Source organism: Mixophyes fleayi, chromosome 8 (genome assembly GCF_038048845.1).
Source record: "Mixophyes fleayi isolate aMixFle1 chromosome 8, aMixFle1.hap1, whole genome shotgun sequence".
NCBI classification, from domain to species: domain Eukaryota; kingdom Metazoa; phylum Chordata; class Amphibia; order Anura; family Limnodynastidae; genus Mixophyes; species Mixophyes fleayi.
In genome coordinates this window covers 9,209,224-9,227,073 of record NC_134409.1, presented here as the reverse complement: position 1 = coordinate 9,227,073, position 17,850 = coordinate 9,209,224, and the positions used below count along the sequence as shown (strand labels likewise).

Here is a 17,850-nt window from a genome sequence, read left to right as displayed (position 1 = left end):
TAACATTCCCTTCAAATCTCCAAAATTTCAGTAATTAAATGTCAAACCGATTACTAGATGAACGCAGTTTCTCTAGAATATCAAATTGTAATGAAATATGTCACATCAAAGACACACAAAAGATTTGTTTGCTTTTATATACCTTTGTCGAGGTCGCTAGAAGCGTTCCACGGCGAGGTAGGCTGTAAATCAGCAGCAACTGTCAGATCCGTTCCTGTTTGGGACAAAAAAAAAAAAGACACATTTAAAATATTTCAATTTATAGACTGCCACTAAATCTGAACATAGAACTACACAAGTTTCCTCGGTATAATAACTCAAATGCTAACGGTTAGGAAGAATTAATAGCACTACCGCAGCAAAAAACTATAATCGTAGCAAAACTAATAAAATCCAGAGATGAAATATTGAGTTTTAGAATCATTTTGTGTATATTAAAAACTAGTCTGTACCGAAAAGGTCAGATAAGATGGTGACCTTCTGTCATCGTGTGCCTGCCTGCCAACGGTCATCAACATCATCGTTTATTTATAAGCGCCACAATGCTGGAAGTCAGTATAACAAATCATACATAGAAATAGGACAAGGACATACATTTGAGAGAGGACACTGCTCATGAAAGCTTACAATCTATGCTGAGACAAAAAGAGCTAGAGGGGTGGGATGGACGCTTGTAATGCCCGTAGCTTTAATGAAGAGGTGGGTTTTGAGAAAGCGCTAGAAAAATTAAAGGAGAGTCTGGTCAGTCAGAGTAGAGCGTTCCATAAGAGGGGAGTAACACGGAAGAAGTCTTTGAAGAAGGAGTGAGAGGTGGTAACCAAGCGGAGGCTAGACACATGTCAGAGCAGGTCTGAGAGGGTGAGGCGAAGAGCATCCATACTTCCCAACTTTTCCTCGTTGGCTTCAGGGAGATCCCGGGGGAGATTGGCGTGCGGGGGCGGTGCTTGAAGAATCGCTTAATTGTGGCCCTGCCCCTAAACGATTGTCACAATTTTGGCCAAATACAGCAGGGGGCGGGACTAAGATGACGCAATATTTGCATCATCAAGCCCCCCCCCATCACTTACCGGGAGGTTGCCCTGCTCTCACGGGAGGTCTCCCAGAAATTCGTGAGTCTCCCGGACATTCCGGCAGAGTAGGCAAATATGCGTTAAAGAAAAGCAGCTAATGAATCTTTAGAGACTGAAGTGTCTTTTACATTTCTGTCTCCGTTACTGAAGTCATGTTGTCTAACCTGTCAGTCTTTGATTAAATCTTGGTCTCCATGAAAATGGCCACCTCCATAGGCATCAATACATGGACATAGGACACAATTTCTGAACTGTGTCATCATGCCACAGATGGCGAAGCCAACCACGTCTTGTACTGGCTCAGCATCAGGGAGAATGCCAGAGTCTTCAGGGAGTGAGGGAGATCACCCCTAGTTCAGGGAGTCTCCCGGACATTCAGGGAGAGTTGGCAAGGATGAGAGCATCTTGTCATGATGTCAGATATGTAAGTGGGGTTTGAAGGTCAGTAACTTGAATTGAATTCTGGAGGTAAAGTGGAGACAGTTACGGGATTTGTAGAGTGGTGCAGTGGTTGAGGAATACCAAGAGAGGAAGATTGGTTTAAGATGGATATGAGTGACAATAGATGGGTGATAGGTCAAGTTGAATAGTTTTTGATGACCGAAAGCAATGTGTGTCTTCCACTGATATGTGGCATGGTCTCAGCAGAAATGGTTGTGGTTTGGGTGGATCTCAGTGTTGTTTAGAATGCATTAAGGACATGAGTATTTTGTAAATGTAGCTATTTCTACATAGCTGTCAACAGTCCCTTATTTTTAGGGACAGCCCCAGGTTTGAAAGATTTGTCTCTAAAACTTTTTTCCCCTCTGGAATTGTCTATTTTTTTTATTTTACTTTTACATTTTTGTCCAACTATACTTTAGAAAGCTTTTTATTCTGTATACAAGATGCATGTCTCACTTATCACCGTCTATTCTTATTGGGCCTGGTTCATTAAGGAAAGTTAAGCAAAAGTAAGCAAGTAAGGCAAAACCATGTTGCATTGGGGGGAGGTAAATTTAAAATGTGATGGCAGATTTATAGTTGGGGTAGAGCATGTCCTAGACCACTTTAAATTTCAATGTACAATTAAGCTATCAAGTATTTGTGTGCTACATGAAAAAACAGACAATATATTCCTTATGTGCAAAATAATAAACTAATTTGCACCCCTTGCATTGTAACATGGTTTTGTCCAGAAAACTCGAGTAAGAAAGTTTACTCAATTTTTTGCTCAACTTTCCTTAATGAATCCGGCCCATGATCTGGGCTTTTAAAGTTAACATGCATTAAAAATTATTTAAAATTAAAATTCCCAGTTACAACATGCATAACCTGATTGTAACAGATTTTGTCTTGGACTGATGCTCATTATTGACCTTCTCAAAAATAAAACTTTAAAAAAAAATAATTCCCAGTTACAGTGTCCCAATGTTGGTAGTTTTGTCTCTGTCATACAGGACAGACTGGAGACAGACAGATCTCTTAGCATTGATTTATTGGCTACATAGGTGAACTGTGCAATCGATAGTTGCAGGCTCCCAATATTGTGTCCTATAAGTTTTGCTTGTGACCTAGGCAGATACTGAGATGTCACCTGTGTCCCAAACGTTTCAGAAACCCGAGGAATGTACCTCTTACTGGGTCTTTTACTTTGCAGCTAAAATTCTCAGCAAGATTAACCTTTGCCAGATCTCAATTAAATCCGGGCTTAATGGCGCCGGCAGCCTAGATGGTCCTCCAACCACTCAGATCAGCATATATGTCACATTTTCAAATCAGTTCCAGGGACATTTTGCTGCTGAGCTGATAAACACGTCAGGGGCAAACGCAGGACTTAAGCTGGGTACACACTACAGAGATTTCAACCAACTTTTTATGCCGAGCGATTTTACATGCGATTGATGGTCCGATCGCTCGGTCCATGGACTGCATACACACTAGCCTTGTTTAGGACGATAAAGGGAAGAGCGGACGTCCCTTTAGCGACTTTTTACAGCCATGTTGTCGTGAGCAATGACTGTAATTTCGCACTCACTATCGTGGATCGGTCGGAAGTTTATACACACTACACAGCGGAAACGAGATTGGAACGAAAATATTAAACGGTACGACCAAACAAATGAGGCGACAATCGTCCATTTGGGCAGACTTTCGACCATCGTGTCCCTGCACACACTGACCCGACTTTTGAACGAGCAGTCGTATGTCGGCTGTTTGAGCCGATTATTGGACGAAAAGAGTGTAGTATGCACCCAGCTTTACAGAGAGAGAAGGTTCCTAATGCCAAAGAATTAGAAAAATACAATGTATCTAAATGCAATTACATATGTTAAATAAAATAAGAAACAAATGAGGCATAAAGTAAACTGTACATTGAAGTAAAAAAAATGCATTAATGATAAACCCCATTATATACACCGGCGCCGTAACATAGAAAGCAGAAATGGTTGTAGTTTGGGCGTAACGATGGTGGCATAGAAAGTCTTTCTTGAGTGGAATACTCCCAGAGTTGAAATCTTCTTCATATATATGATTAAATGTTGTTTTTTTAAACCAGGAACATTTATTTCATGGAAATAGCATTGGTATATGGTTCAGATTTATTTCTAATAAAAAATAATATAAAATAACCAAATAACTCAGCAATATTGCACAAATAAAAATCAAGAAAAAAATACTTCTCCTCCACTCATCAGATACATTGTATTCCCCAGACCTCCGTCTGCCTCCTCAGGTAAGTGGAAGCTCGTTCTATGCTACCAACAGTCATAGGTATAATAAATGTCCACAGAGCAATATTCTGCATATTATTCTGTATTTTGCAAAGCCCCTTATACCCCACTGTGTACATTATAAGTGTGTCCGATTCCAGCGGGACAGTCCTGATTTTAGGGCTCAGTCCCGCTGTCCTGCGGGTAGGATTGTTCAGGGAAGGGAGGTATGTAATGAGCAGCTGGATTGGCCACGCCTCTGCCTCTTTTTGGACCCACCCCCGCTGAAACTTGACCACGCCCCCTGCCCCGTTGCCGGAGACAGTCATGTTGCGATGTATGTATTTTTCAAAGAGTATTGACCACCAACAATAAGTGTCTCTTCAATATTGGGCGAAAATTGTTGTATCACACAGTGTAGTGTGGAGTTTTGAGGATCTACATGCGCCAAAGGAAGTGTTTTCATATATTAGATGATCCATAGAACAAGGTTGTTGGCTTCGTTGTCTCCTGGCTTCTATCTTCTGATCCTAAGAATTTGTCCTGTTCTGTCACTAGTCAACATTTTCCGCAAATTTATATAGTACTTTGTAAATTATTATAACTCTATAAAATGAATATTAATCTCCGCTCACAGCCAATTAGTGTGATTCACCCAGTATTTCACATCACTATTAGCAGCAGATAAACTACAAAGGGACACAGAGAACTTCTCATTTTGCCTTTTGTTTTTTCCAAAACTCTAGAGCCTAAACATAAGTTCAACAAATGCATACATACACTCCAATCAAAGCTGTTACTCAATTTGCTACAAACAAGATAAAAAGCACCAAATCCTCTTATTTACAGATGGGCCAAAATTGCAGACAATTTCACAGCTCGTAATATTATCCTTTTAAATCATTAAAATAATTGAGATGAGGTCTTGGCCGTGGCGAGAGTTATTTTCCAGCAGACTTCCTGTAATAATATTACAGGACATCAAAGCCAGACTATTTTAGCAGAAAGTGGCTTGTAACAGAGAACAATAGCTTGAAATAGTAAACGTAAAAACAATGTCGGATATCTTAAGTTTGGCAAAGGAATGGAAACTTTTATAGACATATATGCTATATAAGGCAAACTGCATTTTAGATTTAACAGTCCTTAAAAACATTACTAATCCATCTAGCCCTTAGCAAACTGAGGGCTAGATTTACTGAACTGCGGGTTTGGAAAAGTGGAGATGTTGCCTATAGCAACCAATCAGATTCTAGCTGTCATTTTGTAGAATGTACTAAACAAATGACAGCTAGAATCTGATTGGTTGCTATAGGCAACATCTCCACTTTTTCAAACCCGCAGTTTAGTAAATTTAGCCCTAAGTGACCAGACCTCTGTGAATCACGCCTTCAAGGCCCCTATCGCGTCCATTTAACTAGGGAGTGACCAGGATACAGGAGGGTGGTCTGTTCAACTGGAAGTCTGGGGGAACTACACCAACATTCCAGAACAGTATGCACCAAACCCCCAACAGTCTTAAGATCTGAAAGGGGCAGAGCTTAGCCATTCTGGGGCTTGTCATTGACAATTTTGGGTACAGCTAAGGCGGATAGAACCATGTGCCTGACGTATTGTGGTTTAAAGTTTTTAGTCCATTATTAAAATAAACATTGGTTACTCTACAACAAGCAAGCTTAGAGCCGAAACATTATCAATTCTAATCTTGTTCCTAAGAGCTACAATTCAATATGAAATCATCAAGAGATCCAAAAGAATTTCACAATGAAACTTGTGATCATGGCAAGTTACCGTTATGGATACATTGTTTCAACTTGGTAAACAGGAAGAAACTACATTAAATAAACAGGAATACTATAAAAATAAACCAAGCGCTAAGCTTATGCTGCCGAGAAAACAAATGCACAGAGGTTTTCTCCTTTCCCCAACTTCCATTTGGCATATTTTCTTTATCTGCGTAGACAAGGTACCCTATAGACGTCTTCCCATTGACCTTATCTCCCAGTCGGCTTCATCTCTGCGTGAGGTTTCATTTCCGTCTTATGAAAAGACATAAAGAAACTATGTAAGACCACCCTGCAGATGCTGATAGCTGAGTCTCCATCAAGCAACTTAATCAACATCATCATTTAATTATATAGCGCCACTAATTCCACAGCGCTGTACAGAGAACTCATTCACATCAGTCCCTGCCCCATTGGAGCTTACAGTCTAAATTCCCTAACACACACACAGACAGACTAGGGTCAGTATAATAGCAGTCAATTAACCTACCATTATGTTTTTGGAGTGTGGGAGGAAACCGGAGCACCCGGAGGAAACCCACACAAACACGGAGAGAACATACAAACGCCACACAGATAAGGCCATGGTTGGGAATCAAACTCATGATCCCAGTGCTGTGAGGTAGTAGTGCTAACCACTGAGCCACCGTGCTGGCCAATCGTGGGTGTAATACCCTGTCAGTATATAGAGAGGGTCTTGCGGCACAAACTGTGCCCGTACAATACAGTGGATTTAGGTGGACTTTATATTGCACATAAACCATTTTGAAACTAAAAATTGACCAAGGCAGCTGCTTCCATTGCCTGGTCCTAACCCTGCTCGGTTTATGTTATAACCTTTATACCAAGGTGTGTTGAATTTCATCACTGAACATTATCAAAATCAGTCATCTGCCCAAATGAGCAGTGTCAAAAAAAAAAGTGCTTGATACAACACATCTAAATACATTCAGCAACTACAAAAGGATCATAATAATTACAATTACATGTTTAAGACACTAAGGATCATTTGCCTGTATTGTATTGGGTATAAAATATGCTCTAAACCAACATCAACTACACATTTACATTTACTATCTCATTTGCACTAGAGATAAAAGAATATTGCTGATTGATTTTGAAAGGTTAGGTACACACTGAAGAATTTTCCAACTGACATTTTATCTCAAACGATTGTACCTACGACTGAAGGTCCGATCAGTCTGGCGATTCATCCATACACACTGACACGATTTACCTACATATCTGTGCTCTTCATCTGGTCCTCTAGTCTTCAGAGAATGACAGCACAATATTCATTCATTCACTACTGTCACATTGTCACACTGATTACAACGCCATGTTATAGCTATCCACATGTCCTAACGAATCTCGTTAGCTTCTGTGACTCTGAAACGAAACATTTTGTCTCAGAACGAACAAATTAATTATTCTTTCTACAGCACTCTCTACATTTATTCACTGGGACATTCATCGCTAGCATCGGCTGAAAAGAGCCCAACTCTGTAACCTCTATGGAGATCGTGAGCATGAGTACATACACACTACATGATCAGTCGGTGATTGGTTGGAAAATATTAAACAGTACGACCAACCAAATGAAACGACGATCGGCACTTTGGGACGACTTTAGATCATCGTGTCACTATACACACTCACTATATCTGACCAAACGTTCAGATATCGGCTGATTGGAGATTTTTTGTGCAATCATCGGGCCAGTGTGTACCTAGACTAACTTTGTATCTCAATGCAAATCGAATAAATGAGCTCTACAAATAGCTTTGCAAAAAAAAGCAAACATATTAACCTTGACACATCATCTCCATCACCATTAATTTATATAGCGCCACTAATTCCGCAGCGCTGTACAGAGAACACACTCACATCAGTCCCTGCCCATTGGGGATTACAGTCTAAATTCCCTAACATACACACACACAGACCGAGAGAGACTAGGGTTAATTTGATAGCAGCCAATTAACCTACCAGTATGTTTTTGGAGTGTGGTAGAAAACCGGAGCACCCGGAGGAAACCCACGCAAACACGGGGAGAACATACAAACTGCACACAGATAAGGCCACGGTCGGGAATTGATCACAGCGCTGTAAGGCAGAAGTGCTAACCATTCTCAGAAGGGGTGACTCGATTCCCTTCCATGTGCCAACGGACACCTCTATGCAAATTTCTGGGTCCTACAGTATCCCAACATTGCTGATTTTCCAGCGCACGTCTCTATCGCCGCGGGGAGCCTTCACAACCGTTCCAAGGTCACTCCGGGGCACATCCAAGGAAACTGAATCCCCCTTGTAATTTTGAATTCTTCGTCCCACGGTTAATAGATTTAATTTGGTTCATCCTAGAAAGCTTCATAACCTACCTTTTGTTTGAATAAGAATGAGCTGTTTACCTTCCTTGGTAGTCCTAATGGTCCTGTTAGGTAACATAACATACTGTTATCTTGTTGCATCCTTATCTTGTACACTTGGTCGTTTCAGAGACTATAGAACAAGCTGTAGACTTTGTTATATTGAGTGTAAAGTGCAATCAGCCATATTACCAATGATCTTGTAGTGTGTTGGGATCTAACTGCCTGAAAATGCAAATACTGGTTATATTAGGGGTCTAGCACCCGGCCAATCTGTGAGATACAGGAAAGCACAGCTGGTATTTGCTATCTAAGTTTATAAGTAACATTGTAACTTCATCAAGTTCAGCATTGTCCATCTCTCTTGTGGGGAAATGAAAGTTCATGGAAGTCGGAGCATTGAAGCCTTAACATTGAGCTCAATGTCAGTTCCTGGGATGGGACGTAAGGCTAGAATAATGAAAGTGGCCCTGTGCCAAACAGAAATTAATATTGGTTACAAAGCCGGTGTTGTTCAGCTTGGCAACAATGTTTCATCAAATCAACCAATTTAATCCAAAGTATTGTACATGTTGTGCATTGTACATTTGTAAGGGTCCAACCAGTTTTATTCATATTCCTCAAATGATAGTTTATAAATCAATAGCATTAAAGGGGAACACACAGTCAGTCACTTTAGACAGCTGGTTATTTATGTTAACTACCCAGCATCGGCAAACCGAGGGGGAGTTTCCTAGTGCATGGAAACCCCCCTTCCCAGCCTGTTCTGACAAACTCCATCAGGACTTCGTCCTGATTGTAGGGACAGTTGGGAGGTATGTCCAGCTTCACACGGCTCTGCTCGAAAAGGGAGAGCTGTGTGCCCCTAACAGAGGTGCACGCAGCATTGCCCGTGTATATGATGGGGATAGGAAGGGTTGGAGAGCAGCCAAGTACTGTCTAAAATTATAGCCACGCCTTGAAGCATGCTGGCCGCGCCCACTGGCGGTGTGGCATGGAAACCCCTCTCTACAAATCCTGCGTTTGCCCCTGCCCCAGCTATGTCAATGGATAATCTCAGGTTTATCTATTGAATACAATTGTGTCTACGTAGAGCATCTTTTGTCATATCTAAGGTCACTGGAATTAAACAACTCTGCCTGGAAGACAGCGGAGTTCCCCTTTAATGATCTAGCTGTCAACTGGGCAGCAGGGTGGCACAGTGGTTAGCATTGCTGCCTCTCAGCGCTGGTGTCATGAGTTCAATTCTCTTCATGTTTGCCTGGGTTCCCTCCTGGTTCTCCAGCTTCCTCTCACACTCGACATATACTGGTGGGTTATTTGACCCTAGTCTGTGTGTATGTGGAGGGGAATTTAGATTGTAAGCTCCAATGAGGCAGGGACTGACATGAATGACTAATATTCTCTATACAGCTTTGTGTAATATGATTGCCATTGTATAAATAATAAATAATAATCATCTATGACTGAACTGTAATTGAATCCAGCTGGTTGGTGATTAAAGTAATTTGTACAAATTTCACTATTTTATTATGAACTACTGAGACTTATCTTCAGTGGAGAAAGTAATGTTATAGGGTAAATAAGGCAAATAAAATAATTGTTGAATTATTAATAGTATTATCAAAAATATATTTTTATTATACATACATATATATAAAAATATATAATATATGTAATACACCAATCAGTAAAGAGTCTTACAGAACATTTTGTTCATTTTGTTAAAAGAAGGATGTCAGGAGATTTTGTTATACAAACATCTTTAACAAAAATGTGTTGCTAGAAGTTATATTATAAGATTATAAGAGCTTAGATATATTTTTTCAAGTGATTCACATTCCTTACAATAGACTATTTCCACTGTTTTATGCTGTTTTTTTGCTTTTGTCTGTTATTCACTACATCTCTTCTCCAGTTTTATATATTTTATCAGATTTAAGATTTTTCTATTCAAACTTTGGAGCTTTATATTTCTACATATTTAATTGGTCGACCAGTTCCCGCAGCTAGCTAACTACTTGCGCCACCTAGTTCCTGCCGCACTTTTTCAGTCTTGTTTTGACGTGTGCTCCGCCTGCGTCTTGGTCCGACCAGGGTAGTTTTTGCGGATAGACGCCCATAGTATTTAAATTATTCATGGCCACGCCCACATAACTCCGTGTTCCGCCCTTTCCTTCCTACTGAGACACAAGCTGTCGCAGTGTACGCTGCGTCTGAAAAGCAGCCGGAACTGCAGGGAACTGTTGCTTACTGCGCATGCGCGTCAGAGGAAATGTGCAGGATGCGCCTGAAACGGACTTTGCGTCCAACTCTAAATGGGGCCCTTGGTGAACAGTAAAAAAAAAATGATATAGCAAAATCAGGACAGTAAATAGAGGGAAAGAGAATGAGCTATGAAATCAATGAGATACATCATCTGAATTCATTATTTTAACTAAAGATATAAGAGGAATGTCTGCGGTATTGGCATATGTCTGCAATTTCCATCCATTCTTCGGCTACAGTAGGAGTCATGGCTCACGCTGATCTTTAAACTGTATACACAGGTATCAGATATCACTGTATATATTGGCTGGGGAGAGGAATCCGCAGCTCTACTTTCCAATGCTTTATTTATGAGGAAGAGAATGAACTCTTCTACAGGTGGGAAAAATGTGCAGATATAAAAATGAATAAAAAAATGCATAAATCAGAGTCAATTATTCCCACTCAAATTGCTGCTTAATAGTGATGAACTGAGAGGCCGCATCTATCATCTATGGCAAACCTGGACAGCCTGTGGCTCTCCGAGTGCTGTGAAACTACAAGTCCCAGCATACCCTGCCTGGTGCTTGTAGTTTGACAACACCTGGAGAGACCAGCCCGATCTAGTGCTGCACTTGTTAGGAAACCGGTTGGTTGATTCATTATATTGAAGCTTTGACACGGTCAGTCTGCTACACAGACACAGGCTCATATGATGCAGAGGGGGTAGAAGGAGGATGTTACAATGCAGACAGAGTTCAGAGGGGCGTTCCAAAGCCTCCCTGATCACTACATCATGTGCCATGTGACTGTGGTTGTCATGGTGGTCCAGAATTATAAATCAGTAATGTCAGCCTGAAGAGAAATAAAGAGGGAAAATTTAAAAAATACCTCCAGTCTTCTTATAGATTGCCACAGTGATTCCTGTAAAAATCATGGCATTGCTGCTTTAAGGACATTCAACTTAATCATCATCATCAGTTATTTATATAGCGCCACTAATTCCACAGCGCTGTACAGAGATCTCACTTACATCAGTCCCTGCCCCATTGGAGCTTACAGTCTAAATTCCCTAACATAGACACACACAGACAGAGACTAGGGTCAATTTAAAGGATGGAGGACCTTGCTCACTTAGCCTCTATAGTTGATACATAGTAAGTTCTGAAGCCTACAGTCGATACATAGTAGGTTCTGGCCTATATAGTCTGTAGTTATTAAGTTCTGGCCTCTATAGTTTATAGTTAAGTTCTGTCCTCTATAGTTTATAGTTATTAAGTTCTGGCCTCTATAGTTTATAGTTATTAATTTCTGGCCTCTATATAGTTATTAAGTTCTGGCCTCTATATAGTTATTAAGTTCTGGCCTATATAGTTATTAAGTTCTGGCCTATATAATTATTAAGTTCTGGCCTCTATATAGTCTGTAGTTATTAAGTTCTGGCCTCTATAGTTTATAGTTATTAATTTCTGGCCTCTATATAGTTATTAAGTTCTGGCCTCTATATAGTTATTAAGTTCTGGCCTATATAGTTATTAAGTTCTGGCCTATATAATTATTAAGTTCTGGCCTCTATATAGTCTGTAGTTATTAAGTTCTGGCCTCTATAGTTTATAGTTATTAAGTTCTGGCCTCTATATAGTTATTAAGTTCTGGCCTATATAGTTATTAAGTTCTGGCCTATATAATTATTAAGTTCTGGCCTCTATATAGTCTGTAGTTATTAAGTTCTGGCCTCTATAGTTTATAGTTATTAAGTTCTGGCCTCTATATAGTTATTAAGTTCTGGCCTATATAGTTATTAAGTTCTGGCCTATATAATTATTAAGTTCTGGCCTCTATATAGTCTGTAGTTATTAAGTTCTGGCCTCTATAGTTTATAGTTATTAAGTTCTGGCCTCTATATAGTTATTAAGTTCTGGCCTATATAGTTATTAAGTTGTGGCCTCTATAGTTTATAGTTATTAAGTTCTGGCCTCTATATAGTTATTAAGTTCTGGCCTATATAATTATTAAGTTCTGGCCTCTATATAGTCTGTAGTTATTAAGTTCTGGCCTCTATAGTTTATAGTTATTAAGTTCTGGCCTCTATAGTTTATATTTATTAAGTACTGGCCTCTATAGTTTTTAAATTGTGGCTTCTATAGTTTATAGTTAGTAAGTTCCGGCCTATATACTTATTAAATTCTGGCCTCTATAGTCAATACGCAGTAGCCTCTGGCCTCTACAATAACTACATATCCTAGTAGGTTATGGCCCATACTAGCTCATACTAGTGGCTTGTGAAGTGTACAGATAATACATAGTCTGGACTGGCTCCAGTTGTGATAGACACATTGCTGCTTTCAGCCTCTCTGATCCACAGACACTGCGCTCTATGTCACACACAGATGTGGTCTGTAATAACCACAAGCTTCAGAATCCCACCCAGCCCGGCCTGCACCTGTTCCCCAATAATGGCGTGCGCACTTTCTGATCTAACTTTCCTAATTGTGCTCACAATAAATATTTGACATTTGCTGTCAAAGTTAAGTGCACTTACTGCCTGTCGGACACATCAGCTACTTAATACGTTTCCTGAGTGATGGCAGCACGCTTATTATTTTCTAGAGCGTCTGACGCAACACAAGATCTCCATACAAGGGCCATATTGTCCAGGGTGAGAGGGGCAGGAGGACAGTGGACCATCTGGAGCGGGCCGGGGGATGTTTATACAAGTGTCAGGGTGTCTGGTCTGAGAGGGGCGGCTGGAAAGAAGGAGATCTTCTTCTGTCAGTGCGCTCCGCCGAGATGCAAGGACCAGAGCGCCTGCTGCCTGCAATATCTGCAGAGGATACAAATGAATGGTAGTTCTAGATCTAATCCAGTTACATTGTACACTCAGTAAATCGGAAACAATACACATGTTTTTGGTGCTTGTTTTATGTCAAAACAGAGTTTTGTGCCTTTTTTAAATAACTGTATATAATATTATTACTGTTTATTTATAAAGCGCTGATATATTACGCAGCACTGTACATTGAAGGGATCATGATACAATTAAATCTTTTACAATGATATGAAACAGAAGTTAAAGATAGCCCTGACCACATGAGCTTACAATCTAACAGGTGTGGAAGGCCCATGATACATAAGGTAGCAGAATAACAATTGTAGATGTTGTTGGGGAAAGTGCATGTGACTATTGTAAGACAGCAGCTTTATACACCAATAATAAAGAAGTCTTTGGCGACTGGCATTTCTGCGCAACTATCCGTGGCGAGGTACGGTTGGAATATAGGAGGACAGTGGAAGATGAAGACATAAACAATTAATTAAGATGGGTAAACAGCTATGCAATCTTACTTCAGACGCAATTTTTGATTGAAAGTCCCGATGAGCATGCCCATTCGTGACTCTGTACACTCTACAGATATCTGCCTACACTGCTGGTCGCGAGTGCGTATTTATTATTACCATTTATTTATATAGCGCCACTAATTCCGCAGCGCTGTACAGAGAACTCACTCAAATCAGTCCCTGCCCCATTGGGGTTTACAGTCTAAATTGCCTAATATACACACAGACTGAGTGTGGGAGGAAACTGGAGCACCGAGAGGAAACCCACGCAAACACGGAGAGAACATACAAACTTCTCATAGATAAGGCCAAGGTCAGGAATTGAACTCATGACCCCAGTGCTGTGAGGCAGAAGTGCTAACCACCGAGCCACCGTGCTGCGTACACACTGCAACATTTGGCCGACATCGTTCCATCATTGATAACGATTTTTAGGATGTTTATACAACCAAATCAACAGATATGATGTGTTTTGTTAAGATAAGATATGATCGTGGCAGTCTACACACTCTTGAAATACCTAACCCACGGTCGTGAATGGTGTGATCTGCACGATACCTGTATTAATGTGTTCCCAGCTTTTGCCATTGTAGAACACTTAACACAGTCACCTGCTGGTAACCATAACATGCAACGTAATTCATTATGCTTTTGAACCATCTATATTCCTACTTCCATTCACTGGAACGTATAATTAAGGTTCCATTGGTCTTTTAAAAGAGAGGTTCTGAAAGTCGCCATTGGGACATGCGTAATTTTTTTAAAAGAAATGGAATGAGAATATGGCTAATCAATTTGTTACCGGTTCATCTCAGGGAAATCTTGGAATATACACCCATACAAATGTCCTATTAACATGGGAGTTTCAACCCAAATAGTAGGTCCCGTTGCAGGTTCCTGTTCATCATGATCTATTAGTAAAACCTTTGTGTACTGCAAATTAATACAATAATTAGCAATGAAAAAGTACCTAATTTCCTGAAAGGTACAATTTTTTTTTTTTTGTATAAAGCAAAATGCTTAACTTGAAGCCAGCAGTAATTAAACGGAAATATGTTATTACTTTAAAAATTGTCCCGAAGCTGATTCCCAGACATAATTTGGGTTCCCGGCCAAAAAAAGTTGAAAACCACTGTTACACAAACTTACATTAGCTTAGCTTCAATCGCTTACGAAAACAAACCATGGACTTGCTAAACATGATTATAATCAAATAATGAACGCGCCACATATTATCTGACTGTAAAATGAAAACATACATTCAATGGAGACAATGTATCTTCTGCCAATATTACAATCTTAGTTGCTACTTTCCTCTTACTATTTATGCTGTTATTTATTTATTTTATGTGAGAAGGAGAATTTTGGGATTCACTTATCGGAGGATGCTTATGTTATAATGTTTTCCTTTTAGACTTTGCAGTTAATTTTATTTTATTTATATTTTCCATTTTTCTTACTTTGTTAATAAAAATATAAATAATAATAATAATAATAATAATAATAATAATATGTTATTCCAGGAAATGTATTTACTTTGAGTAAGGTTTGTGCCTATGATTCATTTTTCTAAAATCAGAGAAACAAGTTTCTGGGACCCCATTATATAACACTAGGAGCTTTCCTTTCATGTGTGAAACCAGAGTATTTTGAAAAGTTGCGGTCCTATTTAAACCACATAGTAAATGTATGACTTCTGGTTTAACCCCCGTGAATGAATGGTGGTTAAAGTGAAAGACGTATTGACTTCAGAAGTTTTAAAAAATGAAGACGTATGCTCAAGCATTCGTTTTTTTTTTTTTCGTGTAACATTCCGTAAGCATAAAAACTCCTATATAATGAATGCTGGTTTCAGTGCCCCACAGTGTATAAATCATGCATCATTAGCCAGCCTGCCCACTCGTGTGTCCGTTGCAGCTTTTAAAGTTTCTGACTTACACGAATAAAGGAAAAATGTATTTAATTGAAAACAAATCAATAAAAAAATACAATGTATAACGTTGTTAAATAAAAAAATGTTCATACATAATTTTACACGTTATTTCATTCAAGATGTAAATATGTATTGTAATATATATATATATATATATATATATATATATATATATATATATATATATATATAAAATGTTGACTTTTATTTCTCTTTCTGCCATAAAATAATTTAGATGAAACTGAATTACAATGGGGGCACATAATTATTTTATTTTCATACCCTTCTCATTCTCTCTAAAAGAAACTGGGTAATTTGACTAATCAGACTACTACATTGTTAAATGTTAATAGTGATTTATTTTGCTTAGTTTATGTTGCGCCTTTGTATATAGCAGACTGCAAGGGGCATATTAAATTCTTTAGTTTCCCCGCGGCGACAAAACTATTACCGTTATTACGGTAATAGTAAGCTGGATTTCAGCTCACAGCTCCCTGAGCCGCGAGCTGAAATCCAGCGTGAAAACTACCATAACATTAATAGTGCGCGCTGCGAGATTTTTGGCTGTAACACCAAGAATTGAATATGCCCCCAAGTGCCATAGATTTTGAGAGCAGGTTTAGAACGTGCCCGTGGATACTTTCTCAATAATAGACTTTCTTCTGGCATTGCATTAATTAGTAATGATTAAACTATTCATTCTTTAAAATGTGTCCTCCAGTCATTTTCTGGAGCATAGGTGCACAGGTTGCTCCCCTCTATATATACGTGTTAACGCCTCCGCGGAGTAGTATTAACATTCTGACAATGCTCTGCGCCATCATCAAAGTTAAAAATTGCTCCTAGAATTTTGCATTTAAAACTAAGATACCATTGTGAGCTGAGGTGTTCTAAGGCCAAATTATCCACCCCATCTTTCATTTTAGGTTTCAAATAAGGAAAAAAAGTTATATGTACTTATTTTAACTTGTCCAGTTAAAGGATTAGTCAGGAGTTCAAATTATGGCCAAATAAGTATTGTCAGGTACAGATTTTGGATAGGACTGTCCTGGTAAACTCGGCGCACACATGGCCCACCATTAAAATGATACTTCCATGATGAACCAATTAGTTCCCTCTTGGCTCAGTCAATAATCACATGGACCTGCAAAGCCAACATATTGGTGGACTCAAAAGTCCGTAATACTCCAGAATTTCAGGGAGTCCTCCTAGTCTCACAGAAGAGCCCTCGACCTCCCGGATCCTGTCGCATCCCTAGTGAAGCGGACAGGTCAGGGGTTTTGATGACGCGATTAGTGTCATCATGCTCCTCCCCCAGCGCAAGATGGCAAATCCTGGCGTAGCACAGCGGAGGCGGGGCCATGATTATGCAAATCACGTGGCAGCGCCCTCCCCCCCCCCCCCCCAAATAGCTGGTGAGTATGATTATTTATTATCACTGTGAATGACCCCCGCATCATCTGGTCTATAACGCAGCTATCACCAGATGGGAGAATGAATTTTAACAAGTGGTTCAGTGGTTTTAAATAAATTCCAGTCCAGGAAGTGAGAAACTGAAATTCTTTCTAAGTATGGAAATTGTAAAATCTATGAGCCGCAGAAGACTCTGCTTCAGCTGCAGTTTCCCTGTAATTGCAGACAATATGCCCCCATGCACGCAGGGTCACAGGTGCTAACGTTTACAGGAGAAGCTTCTCCGTCTTTGTACGTCTTGTCAGAGGAAAAGGACTGATCCTCTGAATGAGCACATCTGGGAGATAATGGAGGCAGAAAGATTATTTACACCCCATCCAAGCCACCCTGTGCATAATTTTACTATGTCGCTACAATCACGCAAAGATTTTTTTATTCTTTAAATAGCAAGTTAAATACCTTTTAAGCATTCGGCCTATAGTCATTTTTTTTAGCTATCCTCCTATGCATCATTATTTCCATTTCAACAGCTAACTGGTTAGCAACAGACGGATTGACACAGACACAGGCTCACAGCTCTCAGCATGTCATGTGATGGCAGAGGGGGGAGAAGGAGGATGTCACTGTGCAGACAGAGCTCAGAGGGGTGTTCCAAAGCCTCTCTGCTCACTACGCCATGTGCCACGTGACTGTGGTTGCCATGGAAGTTCAGAATCATAAATCATTAATAGCAGCCTGAAGAAAAAAAACAAGGGAGAATGATAAATAGCAACATTCTTCTCATAGCCTGCCACAGTGATTTATTTTTTTTAAAAAAACACCTGTTTACTTCACGGGATTGCTGCTTTAAGATGATAATGGATAAGCACCTATTTATACTATAAATGTAGCACACATAGGACAGGATAATTTTTCTAATTTGCTCACTAACAGGATCATTTGCTCAACTACTCTCCCATGGAAACCGCCTTTATATAAACTATAAATCGCGCTTCTTCTGGG

The 17,850-nt window shown here is 39.6% G+C and overlaps 1 protein-coding gene across 1 annotated transcript in view; it reads right to left on the bottom strand.

The window, feature by feature from the left end:
- The window catches only part of ROR1 (receptor tyrosine kinase like orphan receptor 1), a 213,448-nt gene that overhangs the window by 78,209 nt on the left and 117,389 nt on the right, over positions 1-17,850 (bottom strand). Inside the window, exon 2 of the mRNA XM_075181826.1 lies at positions 143-214. Coding sequence (XP_075037927.1) covers positions 143-214 — 72 coding nt within the window. The remainder of the gene's footprint in view (positions 1-142; positions 215-17,850) is intronic.